Here is a 15,964-nt window from a genome sequence, read left to right on the forward strand (position 1 = left end):
ATTTAGAAAATCATTAAATTAATTTGTGCTGATTTTCATTGACATATCCTATTCTGATCAAAAATTTATAATATTATAAGTACTTATGAGTGAATGCAGACTTTTTCTCCTGTGTGCTGGTAGTTTTCCCCTCCTTTTGTACATCCTGGAGATCGTTTTGTAGGCTGGTGGTGGATGACTCACTATCTGTTGCATCACAAACACCTTCAATAAGAGATTTCTTAATACCAAAATTACACAAAGTCCCTTTTCTCTTATTCATATTAAAATTTAAATCTGCAAGCCTATTTTACAAAATCACGGCACTACAGTTTCAGAACTTTCACCCTACAATACGAACTTGTGAAGAAAGTATTCAGTATTACTAGATTTGAGAACCGGATACACACTACCTTGATCTTCGATTTTAGTTGAAAAATTTTCTTTATACTTCCTTGCTGATTGGTCATTAACATTTGCAACACAGATGCTATTTCTTTCAGTTTTGAGGATACGCCACCCATTGTTGTAATCGGCTTGTAGGCAATTTTTATGATCGGTCATAAACAGCAGTATTCTCTTTCCCGATTGTTGAAAGATTTTGATGTGTGAAAATTAACGATAATTCATGAATATTTTCATGTTTAAAAATATGCCGCTTGGTCACTGACATTTGCTACACAGATGTCATTTCCTTCAGTTTTGAGAACAGAGGATACACCTCCCATTGTTATAATCCACTTGCAGGCAATTTTTATGACCGGTCATGAACAGCGGTATTCCCTTTCCCAAATGTTGAAAGATTTCGATGTGTGAAAATTAACGATAATTCATGAATACGTCCATGTTTAAAAATACACGACTTGGTCACTAACATTTGCTACACAGATGTTATTAGGCATTCTGGTTTGAGCTATTCGACATATCACGAATATTATTCTCCTCAGAATATTTCCAGTATAAAATATTTATTCATGAGAAATGCTTAGAAAACTAAAACGACATATTCCAGGAGAACTTCTTGCAGAACACTTATTCACCTTCTGCAGAACACAGTTTGGGAAGCCCTACTTTAAAGGATATTGGAAATCTCAGCAGATGCAGAAACTTAACCAAGAATTCAGAGTCTAGAGGCTTTCAGATTGTAGTAAGACACTATGTAAATAGTTTCTGTTCAAGGGCAGCTGCATATTTGAGTTTACGAGACACAAAACCCAAGTTTCTGGGAGAGAAAACCTGCTTGCCCATGCCAGAGATCGACTAACTCGGGAACTAGTCGAGAAAAGGCTTAGAAAATGTTTCTCTAGTCGGCAACTAGATTTGAATCCCAGTGCTGGCCTGGTTGGCCCAATGGTTAGCATTTCCCTGACCAAAAGTCAGTTTGAATCCTGCTGTGGGCAGGGATGTTTGTGATTGTCTGTGAAATTACAAGTGGTGGTGATGGGCCGTAGATGGCATTGGTGTAGATCAGTGGTGGCGAACCTTTTTATGTGTGCATGCCAAAAGTTTACATATTGAGTTGACATGCCGGCACGAGCCAAAAATTTACAAATCAAGTTGCTGACGTGCTGGGCAGTTTTTAGTAGGGGCAAAATTAATAGAAAATTAATTTATAATATATATATTTTATAAATAATGATTTATAATTTTATAAATATTCATTCTATTTATAATATTTATATACAAATTTATAATATTATTCAGTGTAAAATTTATTATTGTATTATTGATTAAATTGATTTTAATGAAGTTGGCTTGAAAAAAAAAAACGGTAGTAAGAAAAATATTTCTGCATTGTAGCTCACCATAGAAGTCAGCTGAGCAGGGGAAGCAGCAGAAGGATGTCAACTTGTCGACAGAACTTACCGTATTTACTCAAATATAACTAGCCCTTGCTTACAACTCGCACCCCTGATTTTAGTTTACAAAAAAAGACATCAAAACGTTTTGCATATTATCTCGCACACGAAAAATATTTAAACATGTTCACGTTGAGGCAATAGTAGCTCACTCCAAGCGGTAACAACACGCCCTCCCCAACAGACATTATACTGCAGATGCAAGAAAAACAAGTGTAGTTTTATTGTATCCCTGAATAAGGTACAGAGGCTTTTGAAGTCTGTGCAATATATTTCTCAACAAATAGTGTGATTCATTAGTTAGTGCAGTTTTTATTCCAGCTGTCTCTAATTGGACTATTATTGTCCCCCCTCCCACAGAAACTATTGTCAATTTTTCAATTATATGAAATAAGGGTTTGTTTTATTGCATTTGAAATTCTCGATGACAAAGGCTAACTTCAAATAAAATTTTACCATGAATTGAAACATGCCATATAATTACGGCGACCATACATCCTTTATTAAAGAGGACAGTCCTTTATTTCACTGCTCTGTCCTTTAGATTTATTTTTTTTCTAAAATGGCCATTTTCTCCTTTATTTTGTGAATTGAAATAGTAAATTGAATATTGATGCCAATATATTTAAAGATGCAATTCATAAATTTTACCAAACCTGCACTGATTATTTAAATAACTGGGACAGCCGTTTTGTGGAAATGAAAGTATTTGAATGGGTCCTACTATGAGAAATCCCTCTGTGGGCAAAGATCAAGGAAAGTGTTTGTTCATTTCCAGCAGCGGCGGCTCGTGCATAGGCACTGCAAAACTGCAGCACCCCCAATTTTACTCGATATATAAATATATTTATTAATTTATTTATATTTGCTTAAAATATTTAATTTTATCATCAACAATCCTATACAATTCTCTTATTTTGTATAAAAAATAATAAAAATCCATCTTGTAGCACTTAGGAGGGCAAACGATGCTAGCAGCACTATGTTTACCATAGTTTCATATTGCTACATGCGCAAGCATATGCACGTCATAGTGAGATGCGAGCTATTAGCATAATGCAGCACTGTCTATCATGCAGTTCCACTGTTGTTTATATGCAGTTTGCACCAGTAGTAGAGTGTTCATAGTGCTTATCATGTTTGCTCCTCTTTAAATATTTGGACATTACAATTAAAGGATTTAATTGTAATGTCCAAAAATTGTAAATCCATTCCTTTAATTACGATTAACGAAATGGATTTTATTTTTAAGTAATTTTGAATTATACTAAACTGTATAATTTTATTGATAATAAACAATACTTTTTCATGAAACAAAACAAGAAGACTATATTTTATTTTTAAGTAATTTTGAATTATACCAAACTGTATAGATTTATTGATAATAAACAATAGTAAGTTGTTCATTATTGATTATATAAACAACAGTTAATTGTTTATTTGTCTTTGGGTCACGTGACCAATCATATGCATGTCTTCATAGCTGCTCTCTCTCTCGTGTAAAACAAAATTTAACTTGCACGTATTGTAATAACTAAAAAAAAGGTTAAATAATTTATAAGCATATAAAAGGATATCACCTGTAAATCGTTGGCATGCCAGCAAAATTCTCGGACGTGCCACCTCTGGCACGGGTGCCATAGGTTCACCATCTATGGTGTAGATGATGCTACTTGCTGTAGTTGTTGGATTGAGTGGTGGAAATGGAGAGTTGTAGAGTAGGTAACCTCCCTTGATGAGCCTTTTGTAATCCCTGGAGGTGTCACATAATAATAAAATATAAACGAGACATTAACTGTGGGAGTCAGCAATGCACACATGGTCTTTTTGGTTGGTGAGCCAAGTGTGCTATATTTCCATTCTGAAGACATTCTCAAGAAAGCCTGCATTATTGCAATGTCCTAGGCTAATACTCAGAAGTCTAAAAAGCTCCAAAACTGATGTTCTGACTACCACAATGAGCAATATACTAAACTTCACCAGTGTGCAGTCGGTCGTTCTGCAGAAAACATCATCTGCTTGCACCTTCCAACAAGCATTAGACTGTCAATATGGAGGAACTTATCTAGCAGTGGACTAAAACAGGGATTGATGTATAACATCCATACTCCTCTTAGAGGAAAGGTGAAACCTCTGTGAATGCTAAAGGGCTAAAGTTTTCTTATCTCTTGCCAAAGCATTACCTTAAACTTTTTTTAGCCTTGCTTCCATCTCTTGCACTCGATAGTTCTATGCCTTTATCTCCTGCAAATCTTCTTACTTTTCCTGAAATTCTAATATATGAGGGTTGTTCAATAAGTCCGTGAAAAAATGAAGAAAACAATTTTTTTGGGACAAACATTTTTTATTTTTCAACATAGTTTCCTTTGAGGTCTGTACACTTAGTCCAACGATGCTCGAGTTTTTTTTGATCCCGTCCATATAGTATGATTTGCCACCTCTTCAAAACAGGGCAGTTGTTTTGGCAATCACCTCATCATTTGTTTGCCTAAACAAATGAGATTTTCATCTCATTTGATGAAAATCTCTTTCCTGCCAGCCATTTTTTCATGTTTGGAAACAGATAGTAGTCCGAGGAAGCCAAATCTGGAAATAGGGGGGGGGGGTGCGAAAGGACTTCATAGCGTATCTCGAACAATTTTGCAGTCACAATTGCAGAAGAGTGAGCGGGTGCATTATTGTGGTGAAAAAGAATCTTCTTTTTTGCCAAGTGTCATCGTTTTTCCTTTATTTCATTATTTAAACAGTCCAGCAAAGATGCATAATCTTTGTGTAACTGTTTTGACTTTTTCCATGAAGTCTATGAAGATTATGCCACGAGCATCCCAGAAGACGGTGGCCATAACCTTTCCTAGTGAAGGAACGGTTTTCGCTTTCTTTGGTGCAGATTCCCCACTTACATTGTTTTGACTGTTCCTTGGTCTCAGGCTAGTAGTGATGAATAAATGTTTCATCCACTGTTACAAAACGATGCAAAAATTCATCTGGATTCTGTTGCAACAGCTTCAAGCTGTCCTTGCAACAGTTCACACATTGATGCTTTTGATCCAGTGTGAGCAAACGCAGCACCCATCTTGTGGATAGTTTTCTTACATGTAAATGTTCATGTAAAATATTATGTACACAGTCATTTGAAATGCCCACAGCCTTAGCAATTTCATGCACTTTCACTCTTCTATCATCTATCACCATAGCATGGATTTTTTCAATAATTTCTGGATTAGTGACCTCACCAGGGTGTCCAGAACGTTCAGCATCACTTGTGCTCATATGGCCACTTCAAAAGTTACTAAACCACTTATAAACCGTTCTAATCGAAGGTGCAGACTCACCATAATGTTTATCAAGCTTAGCTTTGGTTTCCTGAGCTGTTTTGCTTTCAAAAAGTAATGTTTAATCACTACAAGAAATTCTTTCTCATCCATTTTTCACAAATTACGGTACTTGATCGATTCACATGAACATCAAACACAGTAATAGATCTATCTGACTGAAACTTAGTGTATGAACCTCTAACAGTTGCCAGCAACTAAAAATAACCTTGAGATGTACTGGTGGCACCATCTCTTAGACTTTACACCGACTTATCAAACAGCCCTCGTAAACAATCTTGATATGTAGCTCAGCTTAAGTGGCGATTGCACTCTACGGTACTTGACCTTGACCACATGAAGACTTGGGGTTTAAATCTAGTTGCCGACTAGAGAAACATTTTCTAAGGCTTTTCTTGACTAGTTCCCAAGATAGTCGATCTCTGGCATGGAAAAGTGGGTTTTTCTCTTCCAGAAACTTGGATTTTTCATCCTGTAAACTCAAGAAAATTGGCTGTTGAACCCATGCTAATTTCAGACATTAAAAATATTGTGACCACGAGATGCGGTCACTTGCTGGCCACCTTCACTGCGAGCTGATTAATTAGTGATAGCCTCGGGCCAGCTATCTCTGATTGGCTACCAGTGGAGATTGAACTGCTCATTCAGTCTCCAAAAGTTAGTTAGGGCTAAAATGGCCTCGCCTACTCCCTATACAGGAACTAAAAAAGGCATTAGCTGATTTTTTACAATCTTGATATCCTCCCATCATTCTAGACATACAACATTCAACGTACACTCCTTTTGATTTTTCACTAGAAGTATCCTGTTCTGCAGATTTTGATTTTTCTCTAGAGCTGAACTTCTGTTTTATGCCTTTTTATTCCCTCCCGTTCCACTGATGTCTATTCCTGAAAGGGTGACATATCTTTACTGTCAGATTACCTTCCAGTTTTACTTAATTTCTTTTTGAAGTAATGAAGCTAACCATTAACACTTAACTTCATACTGCTTTGAAGCCTCTCAACTAATAAGTGACCAGTTATGGATTTTGCAACTGTGAATTAACAGGATTTTGTTGCCTGTTTTGCCTTTTTTGGACAAATAACATGGAAAATTTGGAGTTTGCTTTTGACATGTTTAAAACATTTGATTAGGTTTGGCACAAAGACCAATTAAGTAAGCTACTATTATATGGTTGCTTTTTGACTTGTGCAACTGGGTTGCCAGCTTTCTGTTTGATTATAATGCAAAATTATAGAGTAATGGAATGACACTTATTTTAGGAAAAAATAATTTAATATTTGTAGAATTTTCAGCTAGGTTTCATAGACATTATCAATAAAATTGAAAAGAGATACATAGAATAAGAACAACACTTAAATTGCTAGTACATTCCAATATATGTTATCGACTGCAGAAGGATAACTCCATCTACAACTATTAAATTCAAAGAAATTACAATTTTAAGAAAAACAGGAATGAGTATCAGGACTTTTGAAAATTGCGAAAGTTTAAGTCAGTTGTATTTGTTGAGGTTTAGACTATGAATGTTGGCTATACAACTTTCTTTAATCTTTGAAGAAGAAAACATTTGCACAGGACTTTTTCTTCCAGTGAATTTTATGCTCAGTAGATAACGCATAACTAGCTAAACTAGAATTATCTGACTCTTGAAGTCTCAAATCTGAGCTAAACGGATCCACTTACCCATAATAACATGAACAAAGGATTCTGATAACTCCATGATAAGAGAGGAGGAGATTTTTCTTGTGGAGATGTAGGAAGAAATTTAGTTTTCAAACTGGATTGAAAGAAACAGTCCATCTGGCAAAGAAGTCTTGCACTTTTCTCTAATAATTCTTTAACATATGGGGAAAAAATTAAAAATTATATTAAAGGAAAAAAAATGACATTGATTCAAAGAACATTATGATTGGTCCTCTAGAGCTTTGGCTCCGTCAGACCAATCTAATCTTAGCTGTGTTTGGCAGTGATGGATTTGAAGCTTTTTGATATGTACTCACTTTTGGTTCTGGTTCCTTGGAGGATGAATGTCAATAAGTAATTATCTTCAAATTCACTTTGTTACTTGTTCTGCATGATCCAGAATAAGTAACACTTCTGGATCATGCAATGCTTACATACATTTTGGCAGTTTTACAGAATAGATCCATGTCTCTTTCAAACAGGACACTTTGTGATACTGCATATGCTATTGTGACATGGTTTTATCCAGCTGGCATGATGTCCTAATCTTAATCAAAGCACCTTTGGGATGAGCCAGGATGTTTGACCAACAGAATCTTGCTACACAGATTTCTAACAAGATTGTGTTTAACGCTTTGTGTAATGCTTTGTATTTTAGTAGTTGTTTATAATAATAATTTTGTAAAACACATAGCATTATCAAAGTAAAGGAAGATTGATCTGGTCCTTTATTTTTACTTATGTAATACATTAATGTTTGCACGTGTGCACCCCCCCCCCCCACATATATATTTACTAAATCTTCAAAATGAAAGTTTTGTTTAGCATGCCAGTTTCCAACTCCTGCAATATATTCACTTTTCAGTTCACAAATTTTTAAACAGTTTTGCTGATTTTGTTCACAAGTCTTTCATTTATGAATGATATTAATTTTTACATCATCTTGAAAATAATTGAAAGTGTTAAATTGTTGTATGTTATGTTTTTAAAACATGTATTGATCATGTATTTGTCAGCATAAGTTAGAAAAATAAGAATACCACAGTGAATTACATAAAGTTAAGAGTCAATGAAAATAAGCAGTTTTATATAGAAATCTTGGTTTCTCCTTGATTCTTCAAGAAATCACATATTAACTTGTAAGTTAACATGTGATCTCATAGCATCATGAAAAAAAGTATAGAAAGTGTAGGAAAACTTATCTATTTCTGTTTGTTTGGATAAATATACTTCATGTACAGTGAGAATTATCGTGATCCATATAAAATATAATGGCTCATTCTTGTTCAAGTCTTACCTTCTGGTTTTGCTCCAATTTGGATTTATTAATAACTGTTAGTCTGCGCGGTTAGCCTAGTGGCTATGCGCTTCGCAACCATATGCATGGGGAAGGAGTCTCCTAGGTTCGATTCCCATCAGTTGCGTGAGGAGCTGTGAAGGATCTTCCTCAGCCATATCCAAGTTAGCCAGTCTTGGGCGTGGACAGCAGGGTTTTTTCCCCAGTTTATTCTGAGGTTTTTCATCCCTCAAAGCAGGCAAACTGGCCTCGAGAACTCAACACTACAGGCCATAGGATACACCGGGGCATAAGGCTGACCACCTTATCCTGTAAACGGAGTGAGGTCCGATGATCAATGGACCCTCGACACCGCAAGGTAAAAGAGGGTATAAGGAAGATGACATGACATATTAACTGTTATAGGTAAAGGGAAATTAAGGTTTTAAGTCTCAAAACAGTTATGCCATTTTTAACCCAACTTGCATTGGCACCTTGTTGGAGAACTGAAGTTTTGTTGTCAAGTTATTGCCAACAGCAAGTACAAACATTTCTTCCATCTTGCTCTGTGGCATTGGTAAAAGGAAACCATTTGAAGTTTCACATCAAGCAACAGTCATCAAGCAAAATTATGTCACTGTTGGGTAATAGTAATTAAATTGCAGAAAATAGAGTTTTGAGGATAGAATGTTGAGTTCAGAGTGATTTTCTGAGTTTTGAAAACAGTAGAGAGAATGAATTTGACAGAATGGGGAAAAAGGAAATATTTTGAGCAAAAAAAGTTAAACAAAATGAACAAACAAACAAAAAATAGACTAGTCATTTTGTTCCCACAGAATGTTGGAACACATGAATGTGCTAAAACGACTTTTATGTGAGGCAAAAAATATGGAGACTAATTCAGGGAGTTAAGATGAACAATGTTTGTGGCAGCTGCTTTCTGTGACTTTTTAAAAATTGGTTTGGTTTGGATGATATAAGTAATCTTGTACATCATTTATGGTAACAGTGAGATTGTATGTTTGTGAAAGTTAATTATTATTATTTTTAAATATCTGCAGAGTTTCCTTATTTCTTATGAAGGTTGAGGAGAGGATGCGTAATGTAGTTAGGTAATCAGTCACTTAGATACATTACCTTTATAGAAAATGCACCAATCTTCTGCCTGTATGACATTGACATTGTCCTCTATATTCACTCAAACTTCTGTCAACTCTATTGGCCATTGTGCAACTGCTTTATTGCTGTGTTGTTGATATACTACTAGTTCTATTTAGCATATTCTTGAAACATATTGCTCATACAACATTTGAAAAGCAAGAGGGCTGGCTCATTACACTAAATGGATAATGTCTTCACTTTCCAATCCCTAGACTGTAAATTTGACTTTCACTATGGCTCAGAAGTTTGTTAATGTTTTACATGATAATTGATTTTTAGTGATCACCAATATGGATTCCATCACCCATTCTACAGCAGACTTCATTAACTTTACCCATTTTTGGACACAAACCATGGTGAATTTCATGTTCTTGATATTTCAAAGGTGTTTGATTGAGTCATAGCCTTCTTCTTGAAGCTGCCTTCTGGTCTTATTTGTTGTGCGTATTGCCAACTTCCTTTCTGATTATTAATTGCATGTCATAGTGGATAGTTCTCTTGATATCATTTTTCCAGTGCCAGAGTATACCAAGGTCCCATGCTTTCATCTCACACTCTTTCTCCTGTACTTCAGTGATCTTCTCTCACTAACATCCATTCCTATTCATGGCTTTGTTGCTGATAGTACACTTCATTTCTGTTCATCTTTCAGAACCTTTTTAGTACACAGGTGACACAAGCTTCAAGATTTTCTATGACCAATACCTTAAACACCAATCTTATAGTCATTCTCAAGTGGAACAAAGATAATTTAGTACATTCAAATACTATCAAAATACTTCAGTCTTATTTCCCAGAAGAAAGATCACTCCTCACTCCTCCCCCCTTTTGATAATTTATCAAGATCAATTTTTCCCTTCTTACAGTGACGTTCATGTGTAGGCTATCCTTCACCTGAAATCCTTATGTAAACACATCATGTCAATAGACTCTTCAGCCTCCAAAAAGTTTTGTATTCTTTTTTTTTTTTTTTGAACATTACTTCTCTTTTGCATCCCTCCTAACACCATAAATTCGAAATTTACTCAACCTTAGAATGTTGTTCTCACTATGTGTGGGGGTGGCACACCAAAAACTTCTCTCAGAATATTTGAATGTATTCCAGAAGCTGTTCTCTTTATAGATGATTCTCCAGTTGCTTCCTTAGGAGTTCCATTTCTGCATTGTCTTTCCTGTAGGTTTCCATGGAGTCTTCTCCCCTCCCCTGAACTGATCACTGCTCTTCTCTAATCATGTACAAACAGAGACAGCTCCTGGTCAACATCCATATACCATTTAGTTTCAAACTCATTGAACGAACTGTTATCCTCTTCATTCCTCCTTTACATGAGAAATAGTTTTATAGAATGTAAGTTTTAACACATTATAGCAAATATGAGATAGTTACCTAGAATGTAAGTTTTAACATATTATAGCAAACTCATAGTACCACAGGAATAGTTTGCTATTCTAAGATAAGTTCACTATAGCATCATGCCTATGAAGATATGGTTGTGACTTTTAGTTCATCATTATATTGTGAACTTAAGATTGTTTTGCAGCGTTAAGAGGATTACTTCTGATGAATGAAAAGTTTAATTAGGTAGCAATTATACAGGAAAAACAAAAGTTACCTAATTAATGGATAAACATTTTGAAATCAATCTTCATAAATGTATTGAGCTAAATTTCTACTGAATCAGAAAGGACTGGATACTTTCTTGATTTCCATTTTATAAATGGAGAAATTATATTAAAGAACTACCGCTATTGCTTGTTTCCACTGGTGAAGTTTTTTTTTTTTTTTTTTTTACCAAAGTTCTTTGATTTTGAGTATTATTCTTATTATATTAAAAAAAAAAGTATGATTGTTAAGAGTGCATATAATTTTGTTAGGGTGTTGTATCGTCAATTGTGGATTTTGTGAAAGGTAGCACAACAATTCCTCAGCAAGATACTCATTGGTTTTCAGAGAGTGGGATCATTGATACATTCTTTCTTCTTGGACCTGGACCAAAAGATGTTATGAAACAGTATGCAGACCTAACTGGGACCACTCCTTTACCTCCTGTAAGTATATAACCTTTCTTTTTCCGTCTTATATAAAATTATAGATCTAGTGAAAACAAAACAGAAACGAAAAATTTCTTTTCTTTACGCAAGATTTTCTCTTGAAGATCATTAGAATGTCTTTGAAGAGAACATTCACAATATAAAAAAAGTCTGTGAAGCAGTTAATATAATTTTGCACTTGGATAATAATATTTAGTGCATATATGCATGGTAGTGTTATTCTTTTTATGCCATGAATGCACTTTAGGATCTCATCCATTAAAGTCCAGTGTTCTCAAACTTTTCTTGCTGCAGCCTACTTGAACAAGGAATATAACTCAGTGACTCACTATCCGAGCCTCCATAGCTCAGTCAGTATAGATGAAACCCTTTGGTCGGAAAGACCTGGGTTCAATTCTCGTCAGTGATGTGATGAACCTTTATCTGGTCTCTTTCAGCTAAAGGTGAGTTAGCTGGCCTCATATGGAGGTGGTGGTGGGAGGTTCACCCCTGGAAACTCGGGTTTTTCGTTTCCCAGAACAGGCAAACTGGCCTGTGAACACGCACATCTACAGACATAGATCACACTGGGAGGCATAGGACTAACCACCTTATCCTTGATATGATAGTGGTTAAATATAGAAAAAATCCTCAACACCGTAAAGTTAAAGAGAAGGGAAGGAATAAGAAGACTCACTAGCCTCTTACTCCAGCTTTTATCAATACATCATATTTTACCTGAGTGCAGATGTGTAGTGGCATAACATACACAACCTTAATATTTTTCACGAAAATTAAGTCAGGGGAAAATTAGAATAGAAATGGGATGTATTTTGAATTATACCAAAAAGTGAGGCACCCATGAAGTATGTAATTGTTTATTCAAGTTTAAGCATTCAAAGTAATAAGCTTATATAAAAATGTACAAAATGTATTAGTATGAAGAATGGCATTGCTTTCTTTCAGACGCCAGTAAACATGTTAGTTGTAAGCTGGAAGAGGTTTATTTCATATCTGGCTCTATTTAGCTGATTTGTTTTTTGTTTTCAAACAAAGTGTTGAAAACTATTTTTAAATCTGATAAAATAAAATTTACTAATAAAATTCTTGTTTCAGCCCACCACGAAAAATCATATCGCACATTAGTGAGCTGCAGACACACTGAAAAATCTTGAATTAAGCCATGCTTTCATTCCGGAATAGTTACTAGTGTGGCTAATGATGTATGTAATCTTACATTATTCTGGTAATGAAATAATGGGAGCGTTTATTAGTCAATGATATTTAATTCTTAGAGCACACTGAAGTTTCTGTAATAATTTCAGTACTATTCTTTATTGGTGGTTATGCCTTCTTCTAGAAAATCCATGAAAGTGACATCATTGTTCCCCAAAAGATCATTTCCATAATTTTCTGAATAGACCTTACATGCTTTGGTTTGAGTTTTGTGGTTGTAATGAAGCAGCAATGCTATGTAGCATGTGAATGGCTCCACTATATATCGAAGCAAATGAATTTTCTTCTGGCCATCATTCTTTGTGTAGCATAATTTCTGGTATACCAGAGTTGTGACCAGCTCCTGCTTGTGGCATGGCCTGAATATATCTTTCACCTGCTTTGAATGAATCCATCCATGTGTGGAGGAATTCGTTCAAATTCCCATTTCCATTAGTGATGCTATTTGTTTGCAATTGGAGGCATTTTTAATGAATTATGGCTAACATGCACCACCCCTTTTTACCAAAATGCAATCACCAACTGCTTTCAAACAGTTGATCATGTTATGCTATATATCTCAGCAGTACCTGAAATACAGAGAAAAGTGTTATTTAGTACTGATATAAAAGTCCGTATAATTTGTACTAAAATTACATATATCATCATTATCATCATCATCAAATTCCTGCCATGTACCCTCAAGGGATGTATAGGATATGATAGTACTACATGAAAAAAATTACATCATTAATTTCCTATCTACAATTTTCCTCCAAATCAGTCTGTTACTTGTCAAGACTCCAACATTATCAGATCTTATATTTCTATCGTCTAAGGCACTTTGTACCGTATCAATCCACCTATATCTTGGTCTTCCTCTGGGTCGTTTTGCTGCCAACCTGGCAGAGAACACTTGGTTTGCTAATCTTTCCTTGCCCATTCTGTTTAAATGACCATACCACCTGAGATTAGCTCTGCTAACACATTCCTGGATGCTGACAATGTTAAGTTGTTTCCTAATATCCTCATTTTTAATATGATATTGCCATTGATGCCATATGTTCATGACCCTGATCTTTCTCGGGACTCTCATATCTGCAGTCTCTAGTCTTTGGTCAAGTGTTTTACTTCTGACCCAGCTCTCAGATCCATCAGTTAAAACTGGTTTGAACACTGTCTTGTATACAGCTAATTTAGTGTTCCGACTAATTTCTCTCTTATTCCATATGAATTTATTCAATTGTCTTCCCACCATACCAGCTTTGCTGATTCTGTTGTCTATTTCTATATTTAATTTACCATCTTCAGTAAAAATCGTGCCTAAATAGCTGAAATGTTTTACTTGTTCCACAGGTTCTCCATTCACAACACAGTTTACATTTTCAATGATTCTGCCTATTTTCATTGTCTTTGTCTTTTTATTGCTGACCTTCATACCATATCTATTACAACAGCTATTCAATTTAGTCAGAGAATCTTGCAGACTTGTAGCGGATTTATTTAGAAGTATAACATCATCCGCATAAAGCAAAGAGCTGACATTAATATTTCCAATTTTGATATCAGATTTAATACCACTTTCCTTCATAATGTGATCCATATAGATAATGAATAACAGAGGGGATAATGTACATCCTTGTCTCACACTAGATTTAACATTAAACCATCTTCCTGTACTTCCTTCAATTCTAACTGCTGACTTACAACTCAAATAAAGACTAAGTATTGCTTGATACAATGCCCATTGACACCATATAAGTGCAGCGTATTGAATAGCTTCTCTCTTGGCACCTTGTCATATGCCTTTTCCAAATCGAAAAAACTTAAATACAGATCTTTGTTATATTCCCATGTTTTCTTGACTATTTGTCATAAAGTGAAGATCTGATCCTGACAGCCTCTATTTGGCCTGAATCCAGCTTGTTCTTCACCAAGCTTTTCTTCCACAATTCTTCTCAACCGTTTCTCAAGTATACTTGCATAGATCTTGCCAGGAACACTCAGTAGGGAAATACCTCTGTAATTCTCACATGCAGTTTTATTTCCCTTTTTATATATGGGTACTATGAGAGCTCTACTCCAATCATCGGGAATTCGTCCCTCTGTCCAGGCTTTCTGAATTATGCAGTGCAGCCACTGTAAGACTCTTATACCACCATACTTCAGCATTTCTGGTCGAATATCATCTACTCCTGCTGCCTTTCTACATTTCAAGCCTTTGATGGCTTTTTCTACTTCGAGTATGGATATGTATTCCTGACTGCATGCCTGGTCAGTGTTTTTTACCACTGTGCTGTCATCACTGCTTGTTTCATTTAGCAGTTTTTCAAAGTAATTACTCCATACTTCAAGGATGTCTTTTTCTCCTGTTTTCATGTCACCTTTATCATCTCTAATTCCTTTTACAGCACTCTTTCCTCCATTCTTAAGCTTCTTCAAACCTCCAGAATATTTTGACACCTTCTTGATATTTATTTTCTATATTCTTGCCAAAGTCCTCCCATGATTTTTGTTTAGCTAGTTTTACACAGTGTTTAGCATTCTTGCATTTGTCTCTATATTCTCTAAGAGCACAAGCTGACTTATTTGACAGGAACTTTTGATATGCTTTCTTCTTTTCCTTCACTGCCTCTTTAACTTCCTGTGTCCACCAGGGAGTTCTGATTTTTTTATCCTTACAGACAACCTCACCAACATGCCTCTCTGGCAGAATCAATCAATGTTTTCTTCAGAGTTTGCCACTGAATCTCCAAGGTTTGATTCCAGTTCTCAAACTCTCATTTTTTCTTCAATAATCTTTGTGTATTTTAGTCTACAGTTCACATCTGTGAGAGTTGCTCAACTTTTATTCGCTTTAAAACTTTCTTGCATGTTATTCTTTTCAATATGAAATTCAATTTTATCCTGCTCAAGACTAAATAGTGATCACTTCCAATTTCAAATCCTCTGTGCACTCTGGTGTCCTGCACCAGGGAGAAAACATCAATATCAACAATAACATAGTCAATGAGACTTTTCTTATTCCCAGCCTCTTCTCTCCATGTGAATTTGTGCACATTTTTATGCTGGAACATGGTGTTAGTAATAACCAGTCCATGTCCTGAGCAGACATCCAACAGATATTTGCCATTACTATTAGCTTGGCTCTTTTCTCCAAATTTTCCCAGAATATTTTTGTATGTCTGACAATCATTTCCTAATCTGCTATTTAGATCCCCAACAAGGACCAACTTTTCATTTTTCACTGTGTCAGTTGCTTTTTCTAAAGCCTCAAAAAACTCCTTCACTTCTACCTTAGTAGCACCTTCTGTGGGACCATAGGCACAAATAAGTCTCATTGTCCAGTTCCCCATTCTCATATTTGTCCACATTACTCTACTTGAGACTGACTGCCATTCAAGAAGATTAGCCTCGTATTT

The 15,964-nt window shown here is 35.4% G+C and overlaps 1 protein-coding gene across 1 annotated transcript in view; it reads left to right on the forward strand.

The window, feature by feature from the left end:
* Positions 1-15,964, forward strand: part of GCS2alpha (glucosidase 2 subunit alpha) — a 177,313-nt gene that overhangs the window by 96,050 nt on the left and 65,299 nt on the right. The window contains exon 10 of the mRNA XM_090398622.1: positions 11,172-11,345. Within this exon, the coding sequence (XP_090254748.1) occupies positions 11,172-11,345 (174 nt within the window). The remainder of the gene's footprint in view (positions 1-11,171; positions 11,346-15,964) is intronic.

The sequence above is a fragment of the Typopeltis vanoorti genome, chromosome 10, assembly GCF_054136105.1.
Source record: "Typopeltis vanoorti isolate ZY-2024b chromosome 10, IOZ_Tvanoo_1.0, whole genome shotgun sequence".
Taxonomy (NCBI): domain Eukaryota; kingdom Metazoa; phylum Arthropoda; class Arachnida; order Uropygi; family Thelyphonidae; genus Typopeltis; species Typopeltis vanoorti.